Source organism: Xyrauchen texanus, chromosome 17, assembly GCF_025860055.1.
Source record: "Xyrauchen texanus isolate HMW12.3.18 chromosome 17, RBS_HiC_50CHRs, whole genome shotgun sequence".
NCBI lineage: Eukaryota > Metazoa > Chordata > Actinopteri > Cypriniformes > Catostomidae > Xyrauchen > Xyrauchen texanus.
The window spans coordinates 28787000-28803308 of NC_068292.1; the positions used below are offsets into that span (position 1 = coordinate 28787000).

The 16309-nt window shown below is 39.2% G+C and overlaps 1 protein-coding gene across 3 annotated transcripts in view; it reads left to right on the plus strand.

The window, feature by feature from the left end:
- Window positions 1-16309, plus strand: part of LOC127657774 (semaphorin-6D-like) — a 187503-nt gene that overhangs the window by 134211 nt on the left and 36983 nt on the right. For all 3 annotated transcript variants that reach the window (XM_052146672.1, XM_052146671.1, XM_052146673.1), the window contains 9 exons: window positions 3077-3191; window positions 3691-3748; window positions 5666-5722; window positions 6761-6862; window positions 14752-14842; window positions 15106-15228; window positions 15372-15460; window positions 15615-15832; window positions 16050-16181. In XM_052146672.1, coding sequence (XP_052002632.1) covers window positions 3077-3191; window positions 3691-3748; window positions 5666-5722; window positions 6761-6862; window positions 14752-14842; window positions 15106-15228; window positions 15372-15460; window positions 15615-15832; window positions 16050-16181 — 985 coding nt within the window. The remainder of the gene's footprint in view (window positions 1-3076; window positions 3192-3690; window positions 3749-5665; window positions 5723-6760; window positions 6863-14751; window positions 14843-15105; window positions 15229-15371; window positions 15461-15614; window positions 15833-16049; window positions 16182-16309) is intronic.

Sequence of the window (16309 nt, forward strand, 5' to 3'; positions counted from 1 at the left end):
GAGTCCAGCTTGCAACATTTCCAGATCTAGTTTTCCCTCATTTTCCCATAATTTCTCGTCATTAACATTTACATTTAAATTTTTATTCATTTGGTAGATGCTTTTATCCAAAGCGACTTACAGTGCATTTAAAAAATAATTGAACAATGTCACACAATCCCCTTAATATATATATATATATATATATATATATATATATATATATATATATATATATATATATATAATATATCTAGATATATCTAGATATATATAGATCTAAATTTAATTATACACTGAAGCAAGATCATGCTTTATTCTTGCCTTCTGTCGTTATTTCACAGCTTTTTATGTCCTGTGTGAATTTTCTTCAGTTGTAGTTCCAGCATTGTCAGTGTCAAAACAATTTAGATATTTAGTTATGTACACTAAGGGTAAAGTGCACCTTATCTCTGTGTTTGGAAGCTTGTTGTCCATAAGACAAAGCATCTATCAAACGCTGTACACGTGTAGAAATGCTCACAATCGCGATAGGCAGGGCAAAACATTTGCACTTAACACGGATGTTTACAAGGATTTAAACAGTAGGCACTGATATGTTGCAGCTCTGATATACAAATATAAACTTAGAAACTGAGGTCATAGTTACAGATTCACGCGGAAAATGAATGAGTGTCACCATGACACAGACAAGCCCAAATTATCACAAACTCTAAAACTTACCTCACCGTGTTTTCTTAAGTTGGAGCTCCAATTTTAATCTTGAAATATATCATTGTCTTGGTGTAAAATGAAGGCATTGTGTGGTGTGAAGAAATGTATGTTTTCCACACTTATTGCTGTAATGTTGAATGCCACTCATTTACATTTACGCATTTGGCAGACGCTTTTATCCAAAGTGACTTTGTGTCCAAGTGCACTTATTACAGGGACAATCCCCCTGGAGCAACCTGGAGTTATGTGCCTTGCTCAAGGACACAATGGTGGTGGCCGTGGGGATCGAACAAGTGACCTTCTGATTAACAGTTATGTACTTTAGCCCACTACACCACCACCACTCCACACGATTCGAGTGAGTGTGTGCAGCTGTGAAGTTCCACTGTCATAAGAGTCATGTTCAAAAATCTCAATAAATTATGCTTTTATTAACACTTATTAAATTAAAACCAGTAATGTAATAACAGGAACGTGATCCATTGTAAGATCCATTTGTTTTTTATCAGAAATTTACTTAAGAGTGAAAAGTACCCACTATAAAACATACTCAAAAGTAATTTCCCCAAAAAAGTTACTTAAGTAAATGTAACTGAGTAAATGTAGTGCATTACTACCCACCTCTGCTTATTTGACAGTATTTGTGGCATAATGTTGATTGATTACCAGAAAAAAAAAAATTTGGTCCATCCCTTCTTTAAAAACAATTACAAATCGGGTACAGTGAGGCACTTACAATGGAAGTTGTAAGTGACTTCTCCAAAAAAGTCTCTAACATTTGGAGAGTTTGAAGGTAGAAATGTGAAGCTTTTAATTTTATAAAAGCACTTACAGTACATTGATTCTTTTGTTAAAACTCATGTTATTTTAGCTGTAAAGTTGTTTACTGGGATTACAGGGTTTATAGCATTGCATCGTCATGACAACGAAGTTGTAAAATTGGATATAACTTTACACGGAAAGGTTAGTAAGAGATTTTATAGCTCTAAAATCATGTTAACATGCATGTCTGTTCTGGCTGTATATTGAAATGTTGAAACGCTGGGTGGGTTTTATTGAATGATGATCCTGTAGAGATCAGATGGTGCTGTTTACCCAGGCAGTGCCTTTGAGGAGAGAGTGAAGTTTCTTTTACAGTTTAACCCTTATATTTTTGTTGACTTTGGTCCCTGAATATTTGTCACTGCTGTGCCCATCTGTGGCCTGCCAATCTCAGAAGAAACTTTTAGTGATATTAAGTTTTATAATCATATAATAACAACCAGTAATTATGTAGGGTCTTGGCAATAAACTTCATAAAATAGAGCCACCCCAGGGTCATATTTGTCACTCCATCTCTGCTACTTCTGATACAGAACTGCAAATTAAGGGTCCCTAAAGGGTCATTGTAGACTTTTCTCTGGGTCAGAAAATGTTGTTTGGCCAACTCAGCCACTGAAAGAAGAACATTGCAAAGTAACTTTGACATTTCGCTGGAAATGCATCTTTATAACTGTAAATGAGATTAATTTGAAAATCAGTCTGCCTTGTTAGTTAACTGCCTTGAATTTAATGACACCTACACATCAACAAAGTCTGTTGTAAAATGAGGTCTGTAATATGAATCACTATTTCTTTTGCTAGAATATTTATAAAGACACAATTGGATTATTGGAAAGAGAGGGGCAATGGCTTTGTTAAAAGATGCAGGCTGGTTCGAATCTCCTGCATGAGCACCACAGCTAATACGACTAGGATACGGCACTGACCTCTCAGATTTTTATTATTAAAATGTTCTGGATAGTCCTGAGATGTGTAGATGTAGAAATTGAAATGTATAATCATTGCACCATCGGACATTCCCATGAAAAGAAATGTCTGCTTTTACTGAATTACAGTTAAAGCTAAAGTTTCTAACTTAAGTTTGCCTGTGCAGTTATAATGAGCTACAATTTGTCTGTCCAAGTATACATGACACTTGCATAATCAAATATTTGAAGGCGAGATGCCAGCTGAGGAAGTGCCAGTAATACACATCGTCAATTGCAGGCCAAGCTCCATTCGCATTATTTATGTTTTTAGTCTGGCTTCGCAAAAAATGGGACTGATTTCCGTCAGACCTTTTTAAAATATAAAGTATTGTGTTAGTGGTGGTCGGGGCACTCAAACAAAAAGAGTAATGTTTTGACAGTACCACAGAGACTCAGTGTTTAGAGTTTTTGAAGAAATGAGCCTACAAATGGCTTACTTGTATTTGTCTCTGCAAAAACAAGGATAGGAGAAAGTATTTTTATACGTTTCAGCTTAATTAGAACTAGTTCACCTGCATCACTGACACCAAAATGGTAAAGACTGAGAAGTCTCTAGTTGATTCTAACCCAGTCTTTTCTCACCCATCATACAGGCACCTACCTGTACCCCAGTTTCCAGGGGAACATGTCAGATAACGACACTGCCAGACTGGGGCTGGATTTTCAAAGGATGCTGCGGATTAACCACATGCTCTATATTGCTGCCAGGTATCATACAGACACACATACACACACACTGCACCAACGCACAGAACACCACAGCTACACAAATCGAAAAAGAGTCTAGATACAACATTGGCTGTGAATTCCAGACCTCCCATTCCTTACACACTAGGGTTGTTTCTCTAGACGACTGCAGTGATAAGACCCACACACTAAAGATAAGGGTTGTGTGATTGGCCCAATCAGTCTTATTTAGACCTGGATTGCAGACAGATGGCTTCTTGCTCGCTCACTCGGTCTCTGTCACCTCTCTCACCCCTACCATTTCCTCTCTCTCAGTCTCTCTCTCTCTCTCTCTCTCTTTACCAATCATGCCCCCCACCCCACCCCCCCACCCATTTCTACTGTCCACTGCCAATTCAACTCTGAGTGTTATTGGCATGGTATTGTTATTTATTGAAATGAACAGAAACTCAATTGCTATTGGCATACATCTCACTCATCTTGTATCTCTCTCTCTGTCTTTCTGTCTCTCTCTCTGTAGAGATCACGTTTTTGCCATTAACCTCAGTGTTTCAACTGAGCATATCTACCCCCAACAGGTAAGCTCACCTTTCTCTCAAATTCCTATATCAGTTATCTAAAGTGTTCTTCTTTCTACATTGCTGAAGTGTACGATATTGGAATATTTACTTTAAATTGTCTTTGGGGAAGGACCATTTGGAAATCTAATTTTTCAAGTGAGCAAATCTCTTTATAGTGGCTTTAAAAAACCCATATTCTACACTTCTGTAGCATTTTATATTTTCCCCTGAGGTCCACTTATAATGTTATTCAAGGTCTTTTGAATCAAGAACATTAGTTATACAATTTTCTACCCTCTGTCTAAACAGGCTGTTTTTGCTACCATACATTTAGGATGACTTTATGGATTTGAGTTGCAGTATATATGATAAGCTGAGCTTGTTGCTTATGAGGTTGCAGGTTTGCTTTCTGGTCCAGTATAGTCACCAATGCCCAATCCTTTAATACCTGTCTGTATGCAAAGTCTTTACCCACCAGTCTAACATGGTTTGCTGGTCTTAGCTGGTTTAAAGGGGTCATGACATGAGGAATTACATATTTTGTTAATTTTTCACATGTAAGGGTTAATTGTACCATAAAACATACTGTAAATTTGTGAACTCAAAACTTCTTCCTCACTTCAAAAAGTGTATTTGTTGAAGCCAAGCTGCCAAAACGATTCGTTCTCTACTTCCTCCACATTATTTTACATTTATATTTATGCATTTGGCAGACACTTTTATCCAAAGCGACTTACAGTGCAATTATTACAGGGACAATCCCCCCCGGAACAACCTGGAGTTAAGTGCCTTGCTCAAGGGCACAATGGTGGTGGCCATGGGGTTCGAACCAGCGACCTTCTGATTAACAGCCATGTGCTTTAGCCACTACGCCACCATCACATTATGATGTCAAACTGTGGTATACATTTGCATCTGACCTCCACCACATCAACACATCAATGCCTACTTTACGCTATCACATCCATAGTCCACCCAGTAGTAGTGAGAAGTGAGATGCCAATGAGAGAGCAGAACAGTCAAGAGCAGCAAGCCAATAATCGCAATGGGTGTTTACTGTCAAGTCTTAAAGGAGAAGCCTCACCAAAACCGTGCATTTTTGAAAGAGGGTCAGAATGAGGGTGGAGAATGATCATGTTTAACATGTATATGACTGTTTTATGTGCAAAATATTAAAAGTATATCTCAAGGAACATATTAAAATAATTGATAAAAATGTGACCTGACCAAGCTGACCTTCAGCTGTAATTTCTCGTCTACCAGCCTGGCCAACTGACCAGTGCACAAATACCCTCTAAAACAGACCAGCCTGACCAGCTTAAACCAGTTTAGGCTGGTTTAACTCGGGAGGGAGTTTTGAGTTCTGAAAGCTAAAGTATTTCAAAAGAGCCTGATTTCCATGGTATGTCAGCAGTCATGTCAAATGTAATAGTCTTGATGAAATAGTCTGATTATGCAAAGATTGCTTAGTCTCTTACTCTTTGTTTTCCTCTGGGTCTCTGTGACATTAACATCTTAACTATTATGAGTAAGAAATCAGATATCACTGCAGTAAATAGTTGTGTTTGTGACAGGGTTTTCTTTTTAGGTTTGTCATGGTGTGTGAGTGTTTATTTCCTTGTGTTCCTGTTAGTTGGGCTGACAGGGGCCAGTCCAGTAAATCACTGTAATACAGCTTGACCTATTGACACCCGCAACCACCTTGCCATATACACCTGCTTACAAACACACATACTCTCAAATACACATCCCACAGCTTGTTAACAGCCTGATGGATCTCTCTCTTTGTTGCTCTGACTTCCCAGTCTCTCTTACGCCCCCCCCACTTTCTATATTATTTGTGATGCTTATGGAAGTAAATGAGATTAGCAACTCACTCCAACTGTTGTGAATAGGAATGAGATCATGTTTGTGTGTCTGTTTGTTTTGTGGCAGAAACTGACATGGAAGACAAAGGATGTTGAGAAATGCACAGTCAGGGGGAAAAACAGCGTGAGTAAACATGCCTTTGATTCCTCTCGCTCTCTCTTTATTTCTCTCCATCCCTTTCTCTGTGATTGTGTTGTAGAATTCAGTATGTATGTTATGTGCTTGTGTGAGTCCCACATGTGGCTGTAAGTATACATATATGTACATACATGTACATGTGTCAACACACAGAAACTTTACAATGGCATTGTTGATTTTAAAGACTGAGAGGGAATTCACTAAGAATGAAGTGTGGACACTGATGGAGCCATTTATTTGCACACAGTATCAGTTTTTTTTTTTAAAGCACCCGATTCACTGAAGGGAATCAGGTAACAGTGCAAACACGTCCACATATTTAGTGCTGAACACAAGTTGCATGACTTTATTCCAGATCTTGCAAGTCGGTTCTGAGTGTTGTGGAAGATGCAGAATTCTGCCGCAATCTTGCATAATGTACATTATTGGGACCGTACAGCATTGTTGAAGAACTTAAGCTCCAGGAATCTAAACCGGCTCTTGAAAATGCAGAAACTGCACTCGACTACACCACTGGGACTTTATATGTCTGCTTATGTTTTTCTCCATCATTTGATCATGATTTAATTTGGCTGCCACTTCCAAGAGAAAATGTTCACAAACAAAAATCGGCAGTTGAATAGTGCTGAGTTTTGTGAATATGGTGCAGTCTATAATAAGCACATTAGACAGATTTACATCTATCTACAGTTCATAGAGGAGGCGTGTTTGTGCTAAAAAAAGAATGGCAAGGACTTAACTGAAATACATTGGAGCACACTTCCAGTGTGTTTAGCACCTGGGTAAGATGGATTGTGTGTGAATAGTGAATAAGAATGCAGCTTTTACCACACACAAGAATCGCTCAACTGTTTTGTGAATTTGCCCCCGAGTTGCATTGTGTGAGTCTGATCCTGGGAGCTCAGCATAGAGATTATGGTAATTCTGTGTGTGATGTGCATCAGTGTGTCTGGGTGAGAAAGTTTGCAGGAGTTATCCTATATGCTATGTTGTGAGTAAAACCCAGTGTCTTCCCTCTCACAGGATGAGTGTTACAACTACATCAAAGTGCTGGTACCACGTAATGATGAAACTCTCTTTGCATGTGGAACAAATGCATTCAACCCCACCTGTCGCAATTACAAGGTATGTCTTTTTTGTCTCATACACACAAACACACTGTAACACTGTTAAGGATGGGCAAGGAGGAGGCGAGAACCGGCTTGTCAACATAAATTATAATTTAATGAAAACTGAACTCAAACCAAAAGCACAAACATAAACACACATGACGGACATGCCCGTAATTCTCTCTCTCTCGAACCATCGTCGCCGGCCGCCTTTATCCCTCGATATTCCGACCCAGCCCCGCCCCCCTCCGCTCCACACTCCTCCCGGCGTTATCTCATACTGGGGTGCCACCGGCATGACATACACCCCCCATCCCTGGGGCGGGGTGTATCTTGCGTCCCACGTGGTCATCCCTGCCTTCCTCGCCCTGGGAGGATACAGGAGGGGAAGAAAACAACAACAACAAAAAAAATAGGTGAGGGAAAAGGCCAACACGGTGCGAAAGGGAGAGAGAGAGGAGAGAGAGAAAAAGCTCACTCACCGGTTCTCTGATGTACCGCCGCGTGGTCCTCGAACACTCCTCCACACTCAGGCGGACGACAGCCGCTCCAACCCCGAGCGAACCGGAGTCAAACCTTCGACCCCCAGCGGGCAGAACGCCCCTCCGCTTTTCTGGCAGCAAATGGGGACACTCCGCCGCCCCTGGCAGCGGCCCTACCGCTCCGGGCGGTCAGAGAGTTTCTTCCCTCCTCCCCTCGCGGACAGCGGTCTCCCTCGACCCCTCCGCGTCTCTGGGGAAGGCAGGGCACTCCTCCGCCCCCGGCAGCGGCTCCCTCGCTCCAGGCGGTCGGGGTATCCAGTCCCCACTTGCCCCGCGGACGGCGGCCGTTCCCCGCATCCGGGCGGTCGGGGTACTCTGTCACCCGTGATATGGCAGCGGCGCTCCCCTGGGTGGACGGCAGTGTCGACGACTCTGCAACGGGCATCCCTCCTCCTTCCCGGCTTTCGGCACCAATGTAACACTGTTAAGGATGGGCAAGGAGGAGGCGAGAACCGGCTTGTCAACATAAATTATAATTTAATGAAAACTGAAATCAAACCAAAAGCACAAACATAAACACACATGACGGACATGCCCGTAATTCTCCCTCTCTCGAACCATCGTCACCGGCCGCCTTTATCCCTCGCGCGCCTCATCAGGCCGATTGGGGACCGGGCGCGCGATATTCCGACCCGGCCCCCCCCTCCGCTCCACACACACACACACCTAAATGCAGTGAACACCACCATATAGAATGGTAAATATTCTTAAGCCTCCCTTTAAGAATCAAACAGACAGCCTAAATAAATATCTAAATATCCTATAACACCTATTTACACACTGCTTTCTGTTAAAACCTGAATATGCTTGGAGGGAGTGTGTGTTCTCCCACCAGTGATGGTGGCTTGCTAAACTAAGCATAGCGGAGGACAATGTCATACATTTTTCCAGCAGTTACAAAGAGTCATCTTTGTTAAGGAATTTAATTGTGTAGCCGAGTGCCTGTGTCAGTGATTTGCTGTATGTTGGTGTGTTTTTGTTGGTGGCATTTTGTGTGTTCATACAGTTACAAGTGTGGCAGTGTATAAGTGTTGACATATACAGTATAGTGTGGTCCATGGTCCCGCAAGTCCCACACTATGTTATATAATTAAATACTTTGTTTCACTGTCACATTATCAAAGTTAAATGCATTGCAAATGCCATTTATTTTAAGACTAAAACTGATTTTTTTTTTAAATAAAAAAACTAAAAAGATGAGACTGTAAATTCTTATTGTAAAATATAAACTTTTAAAAGGACTATAAATGCACACTTGTGAACATTCTATATTAATGCACCAAATGAAAGAATATTCCGGGTTCAATACATGTTTAGATCAATTCACAGCATTTGTGGCATAATGTTGATTTCCACAAAAACTCATTTCAACTCATCATCCAACAAAAAAAAAAAAAGCCAAAATCAAGGTTACAGTGAGTCACTTACAATGGAAGTGAATTGGACAACTTTTTAGAGGGTTTAAAGGCAGAAATTGTTATCTTATAATGTTATTAAAGCATTTCGTCTGTTAAAACTCATGTATTATTTGAGCTGCAAAGTTGTTTAAATTCTCATTTTTACAGTCATTTTAGGGTTTTAGTGTTCATTGCCATTACATCGTCATGGCAACATAGTTGTAAAATTGGAAATAACTTAACCCCGAAAATCATGTTTACATGCATGTTGTTTACAGTTGCAGTCAGACGTTTATATACACTTTGGTTAAAGCCATTAAAACTAATTTTTAACCATTCAACAGATTTCATATTAGCAAACTATTGTTTAGTTGTTTAGGGCATCTACTTTGTGCATTACATGAGTAATTTATCCAACAATTGTTTACAGACAGATTGTTTCACTTTTAATTGACTATATCACTATTCCAGTGTGTCAGTCGTTTACATACACTAAGTTAAGTGTGCGTTTAAGCAGCTTGGATAATTCCAGAAGATTATGTCAATCCTTTTAGGCAATTAACTTCTAGCAACTGGAGGTCTACCTGTGGATGTATTTAAGGCCTACCTTCAATATACATATATATATATATATATATATATATATATATATATATATATATATATATATATATATATATATATATATATATATATATATAAACACCATGGGGCCATGCAGCCATCAAACCACTCAGGAAGGAGACACATTCTGTCTCCTAAAGATGAATGATCAATCCCAGAACAACAGAAAAGGACCTTGTGAAGATGCTGGAGGATCAGTATCTATATCCACAGTAAAACGAGTCCTATATCGACATAACCTGAAAGGCTGCTCAACAAGGAAGAAGCCACTGCTCCAAAACTGCCATAAAAAAGCCAGACTACAGTTAGGAAGTGCACATGATGACAAAGATCTTGGAGAAATGTCCTCTGGTTTAATGAAGCCAAAATTATACTGTTTGGCCATAATGGCCATCGTTATGTTTGGAGGAAAAAGGGTGAGGCTTGCAAGCTGAAAAACACCATCCCTACCATGAAGCATGGGGGTGGCAGCATCATGTTGTGGGGTGCTTTGCTGTAGGAGGGACTGGTGCAATTCACAAATAGATCATAGGCATAATGAAGACGGAAAATTAGGTTGATATGTTGATGCAACATCTTACGACATCAGCTAGGAAGTAAAATCTCCGTTGCAAATGGGTCTTCCAAATGGACAATGACCCCAAACATACCTCCAAAGTTGTTGCAAATACCTTAAGGACAACTGAGTCAAGGTATTGGAGTGGCCATCACAAAGCCCTGACCTCAATCTGACAGAAAATTTGTGGGCAGAACTGAACAAGTGTGTGTGAGCAAGGAGGCCTACAAACCTGACTCTGTTCCAGCAACTTATTGCGAGAAGCTTGTGGAAGGTTACCCAAAATGTTTGACCCAAGTTAAACAGTTTAAAGGCAATGCTACCAAATACATACAAAATGAATGTAAACTTCTGACCCACTGGAAATGTGATGAAATAAATAAATAATTCTCTCTACTATTTCACATTCTTAAAATAAAGTAGTTATCTTAACTGAACTATTTTTTGTGTTAATCAATATTATGCCGCAAATACTGTTCATTGAGCTTAACTTATATTGAACCCGGTATATTCATTTAAATGAAATGAATATGTTTCTATAGCTCAACTGGTTGAGCATGATGCTAGGAACACTGATGTCATTGGTATAATACGCAGGGTATACACATGCTGATAAAAGCGTGAATTGTGAATTGCTAAATTGTTTGGCAAATCCCACAGTTAAGAAAAATAACCATATTATTAGATGGAAGAATTGTTTTTATTTGACTGTTTATTGAACATATTTATCTTTTATCATATTTCTGCTCTATAATTTTGTAAAAGCAACAAGCCACTGGATGTGCATTCCAGCAACTTGTTTATTTATAGCTTTTTGTTCTTTAAAAATTATTTCCAAATGTTAGTTTTCCTCCATACACATTTTGCACTTGGACATTTCTGGATTTATTTTCAATGATATGTAGTTTGATGGGGACTCAGGGCTCTCCTGTGACTGATGGTATGTCATCAACATCAGGAGAACTGTGCCTAAGCAGTTGGGTATGATTTAATATGTATGTACCCATGTGCTTTTTTTGGATTTTTTTATTTTTGAGTGCAACAGTGAGCATGTAAATCTGACTCAACTTCGGAGGAGGCCAGCGGGAGTCAGTTAAACTCACAGATGAGGCTCTGCTCTCAACTTTTTCCATTTGGAGATCCTGATTTATGCACCTTACCCTGAAGGCATCTTACTTCCCCATCCCTCTATTTCCTTCTCTCTCTCTCTCTCTCTCTCTCTCTCTCTCTCTCAGTCTGTCTTGCTTGCTCACCGTCTCATTTTTTTGCAGTCTTTTACAGCCCTAGAGAAGATAGATATGTCACGACATGCAAATCATGTCACTCCGTTCCTCTGCCACATATCCTCACACATTACTTCACTCTTACCCACAGCTCCAGAGCTTACACGTTAGATGTGGAGAGAATTTTGGAAAACTGCAATGAGAGGAGGAGGAAAGGTTGTAGATGTTTTTGTTCGTTTGTAGACTCTTTGGGTCTACAAGGTTCCTAGACTTTTGCAGCATTTCAAACATTTTCCTAAAGGCCACATATTATGTTAGTCGATGTTTCATAAAAAAAAAAATATGTGACCATTTTACACCCTGTCTTTGACACTACCTACTGTACAGTATAAGACTATGTGTAAATTCCTTTGGAATATTTGGATAACCTGCCCATATTGGCATAGTTCACACTGTCAATCGTCAAGATGGGCTAAGTTGATGAATACTGGAAAGGTGTTGATACATAAACGTGGGTGTTTATAAGGGGAAAAAAAATTCTTCACTACCAAAATTTTACATTGCACATCAAATGGTGATCCAACACATTACCAAAAAATGTTAGCATACAAAATGTCTTCAAAAATCAAACACTTAATTTCAATAAATGAAAAGGAGCAAACCTATTACCATGATATGTCCCCTGTTATGTGTGAGTTTTGGGTCTGTAGTCAGTTTACAGAGGTTTATCACTGCTCCTGAATGGTGTTTATTTTATGTTTTGAGTGCTGGTTGGTGGTTTTTGCGCATAATTTTGGGAGCTTGTCTGCAGTGTTGTATAAACGTTTGTGGACCGGTGGGTGGTGTGTGTTACATAGCTGTTTTCTTTTGTTCATCTTCGGGAACTGGAGGTGTGAACGGTGTGCCAGTTTCTCTCATTAGTCAGAAGCACAGCAGAAGCTAGCGACCTGTGCTTTTCACAGAAAAACAGCATGCTAACTGCCTCTGTTGTGTGACACACACAAGCATGCGTACAGATCCACAGATATTCTCACTACAGGGCTGGAGGAGCCCTCACAAAGACTGCTGGATTACACGCACATAAACACGCATTTAGCAGTGCATTACTGCTGAGAGATCCTATGGGCATTCTGGTATTCAGGGTCACATTGTGTGTCATCCCCACTGGATTAGCACCTGCTGAACCTGCTGAAGCTCACCAGCACTTACACTGCCCTGTAGCTCACAACAAGTAGAAGAGGAGAGTTAGGGCAAGAACAGTAATGGAGTGGTTGCCATTGAATTCAGTGAAAGGATGAACATCTAAACAGCTCTATAGATGTATCCCACAAAGCCTGAAATATTTGACTTTGTTAATTCCAGCCAACAGTTTCCATGAGGGAATTGGCTTGGTAAATGTACAAAATAACGTCTTAATAAAAATGTTGAATGTAAAAATGGCTCTGTATTAAAACTAGGGATGGGCACGAGGACTCGGGTACTCGGACGTGGCAGCAATGAACGATCATGAAAACGATGATTGATAGTGATCACGCATAATGTGACTTTTCACTTAATTTGAAATCCAGTGACAATTAACTGACAACTAAACTCAAACGTGTCAAAGAGGGAGCTTATTTTTAATTTTGAGATCGATTACGTTGTGACTTGAGGGGTACAATGATTATCAGAGACTTCTCATGGCAAACAAACTGATTTGACACTGTAATGCTATTGTAACATTAATCCAAACAAAGAGTGTAATTAACCATGTTTTGAACAACTGTGTGTGTAAAACGTTTGCTAAACATGCTTTATTATCATTTAATGTAAGACTCGATAATGGATATTATTTAATAAAAGTGAATGTTTGTCACTGACTAAACCTCCCTGCCCTGCGTGACATAACACACACCTGCATCTCGATGAAATGAAGGTTTCTGCTCAAGTTTCCAAGTTAGATATCTGATATAAAGTGTCATTCCAGTGGGGTTCCCTCTTACTTAAATCTCCGGGATTCCCCGAAGGTACGAGCACATACGCGAACGTGAGGGACAGTCAATATGTTACATTGAGGTGTATAAATGGGGATAGTTTATAGTGGATTTGATTTTCCCACTGTACTTTCAGAAATGTTGAATTCTTTTCGCGTGTTGACACGTTGACTTTTGTTATCCGGTCTGTTCCACACATATGCACACTCCTCCAAAAATGGTTGGAATTCTGCTTATGCATTTACATGGCCACATTAAGTTTTCCGGAAGAAACCTTGGTGTGATAAAGAGCTGTCTTTTAATCCCTTAAATGGCGTAAGGAAACTGGCATTCTTGTTTACATGATGTTTCAGAATGCTGATTTCTGCAAAAACCCTGGAATAAACAGTTTTCTTAAGTGCATGTAAACATGGTCTTTTGTAAAGCTACAAGCTTTACGAGAGGTTGTGCTTAACAGTGATGTTACCACAGGTAGTGGATGTCCTAAATAAACACTTAACTGTGGAAATAAATCACTGCAGCGCAAAGAAAGGAGTGACTCATTGCTTTCAGAAATCAGTGGCAACAGTAATATGATAAAATACACCAATATTCAATAAATAACTACACTTTTTTATTATTATTATTATTATTATTATTATCAGCGTATCTGTAGGCTGTTTCTGAGCAACATAGCAACTTCACAAATTAATATTTAAAGTGCTGTCATAGGTGTGTAATGTTTTAAACAAGGCTCATCCAGAATCAGAATTTGAAGTCAGAACTATAAATTTGTTTTTACTTTTTATTTCTGTGGTGCTTGCTAAGGCAAGCATCACTACCACATCATATTATATATAATTTTGAGGGAGGCTTGGGTTGTTGTAGAGGAGCATGAAAATTTATTTTGGGTGACTAGAACGCATCACAGGCCAGACTCAAACCTGCGCTACACATAGAAGCACCCCAGCTCAGCGTGTTTGGAGCAAATGTGCAGTACATGTAATATGGATTACATTATTAGATTACAAAAATCAAGTACTTGTAATTGGGTTAAATTATATTTTCAAATACTCGTAATCGGACTACAGTTATTTTTTTTATAGATTATATGATTACACATTTCCAAGGCAATGGCAGTAAATTGCTAATAATTTATTGATCATCCTAATCATTCTCTTATTCTGTTTATTTTATGATTGATTTATGTTGATTTTATGATCAATAATGTTTGTAATGTTGTTAGTGTTTAATGCACTTAAAATTAATTTGCTGTTAGATTTAGTGTTTATTTCATTCATGTGATGTCATCAGGTGCTCATTTCTTAGGCTATTTTTGTTAGTAATAAAGAATGAAATACTTTTATCCAAAAATAATCAGATTAGATTAATGCCAAAATGTAATCTACAAGGTAATCTACAAGGTTACTGATTGCATTTTTTTTCATGTCATTTGTAATCCGATTACAATTTACTAGTAATCCACCCAGCACTGCTGTGCCACATCTCTAACCATAACAATATTGTTTTTACAGAACTAAGAGACTGTCATATTTGCAGTGTTTTTTTATTTGTCTTTATTAGGGTCTTTTTTTTTCTCTCTCTGTTCAGATGTCATCTCTGGTGCAGGACGGAGAGGAAGTGGTTGGTCAGGCCCGCTGCCCTTTCGAATCACGCCAGTCCAACGTTGGCCTATTTGCCGGTGAGTTGGCACCAGCTGTCTGGGGAGGAAGACACCAAATCTCCTATAATCTCACTAGTGTTCCACTGACATTTTACAAAGCACAGAGAGTCACAGTGATCACAGACACACTGAAATTCAAAAGGGACATCAGGGAGATGAGAAGCGTATCTGTCTCTCTCTTTCTACCATAGACACACTGAACTAAACTGAACTCAGCTTTGTGGATTTGATGTTTGTGCTGTTTTGATTTATCAGTACTTATTTCTCAACTCTCTCCCCAGGCGGGGACTTTTATTCAGCCACGATGACAGATTTTCTAGCAAGTGACGCAGTGATTTATCGAAGTTTGGGAGAAAGTAGTCCTGTCCTGCGAACCGTAAAATATGACTCAAAATGGCTACGAGGTGGGTCATATGACCAAGTTCTATAACTTATTATTTGAGTAAATAAATATTTTGTATTTGTATTATAAATAAAAATGCATGTAAAATGAATTAATGTCTGTTCACATGTTCTCTTTCTGAATAATGTTTTTGTATTTATATAGAACCTCATTTTCTTCACGCTATTGAGTACGGAAACTACATCTACTTCTTCCTTAGTGAGATTGCCGTGGAATACACCACTCTTGGCAAGGTCAGACCTGTACACTTTGAATTAGAACTCACTGATTTTGCAATATTATACAATAATTTTTTTCTACAAATCAAGTGATGAAACTCTTGGAAAACACTTTTATCTGTCACATAATGTTTTTTTTTTGTAAAAAAATGTTGTCGTCTATCTCCAGGTGGTGTTCTCCAGAGTCGCTCGAGTGTGTAAGAATGATAATGGTGGTTCTCCGCGAGTTCTAGAACGTTACTGGACATCTTTCCTGAAAGCTCGGCTGAACTGCTCAGTTCCGGGTGATTCATTCTTCTACTTCGATGTCCTTCAGTCATTAACCAATGTCATGCAGATCAATCACAGGCCTGCGGTGCTGGGTGTCTTTACGACTCAAGCCAACAGGTACTGATTGCATGTATATTTTTTCTGTTTTCACACAGATACACACTTAAATCCAGTGAATGAAATCCAATCCATTTGGTCTGTTTTTAATGAGCAACCATCGTTTTCAAATGATTTTTTTGTTGGAATAAAAAAAGGTATGTTTAGAAAAAGTGTGTTTGTTTCATATCTAACAATATCAAAGAGAGTCATCAAGTAGAGCTTTTCACTTTCTCAGCATCACCGGTTCTGCAGTGTGTGCATTTTTCATGGACGACATTGAGAAAGTCTTTAATGGGAAATTTAAGGAGCAGAGAAACAGCGAGTCAGCCTGGACACCAGTTCCTGATGAGATGGTGCCCAAACCCAGGTGAGTCATGTGAGAACATCTCAAACAGAGAATATAGAACAAATCTAAAACATAACCCCAAAAGTGTGGATGTATAGGCTTCCTGATCCTTGCTGCTTGGCGTGATATGCCTGGACCTGTTTTCTGGA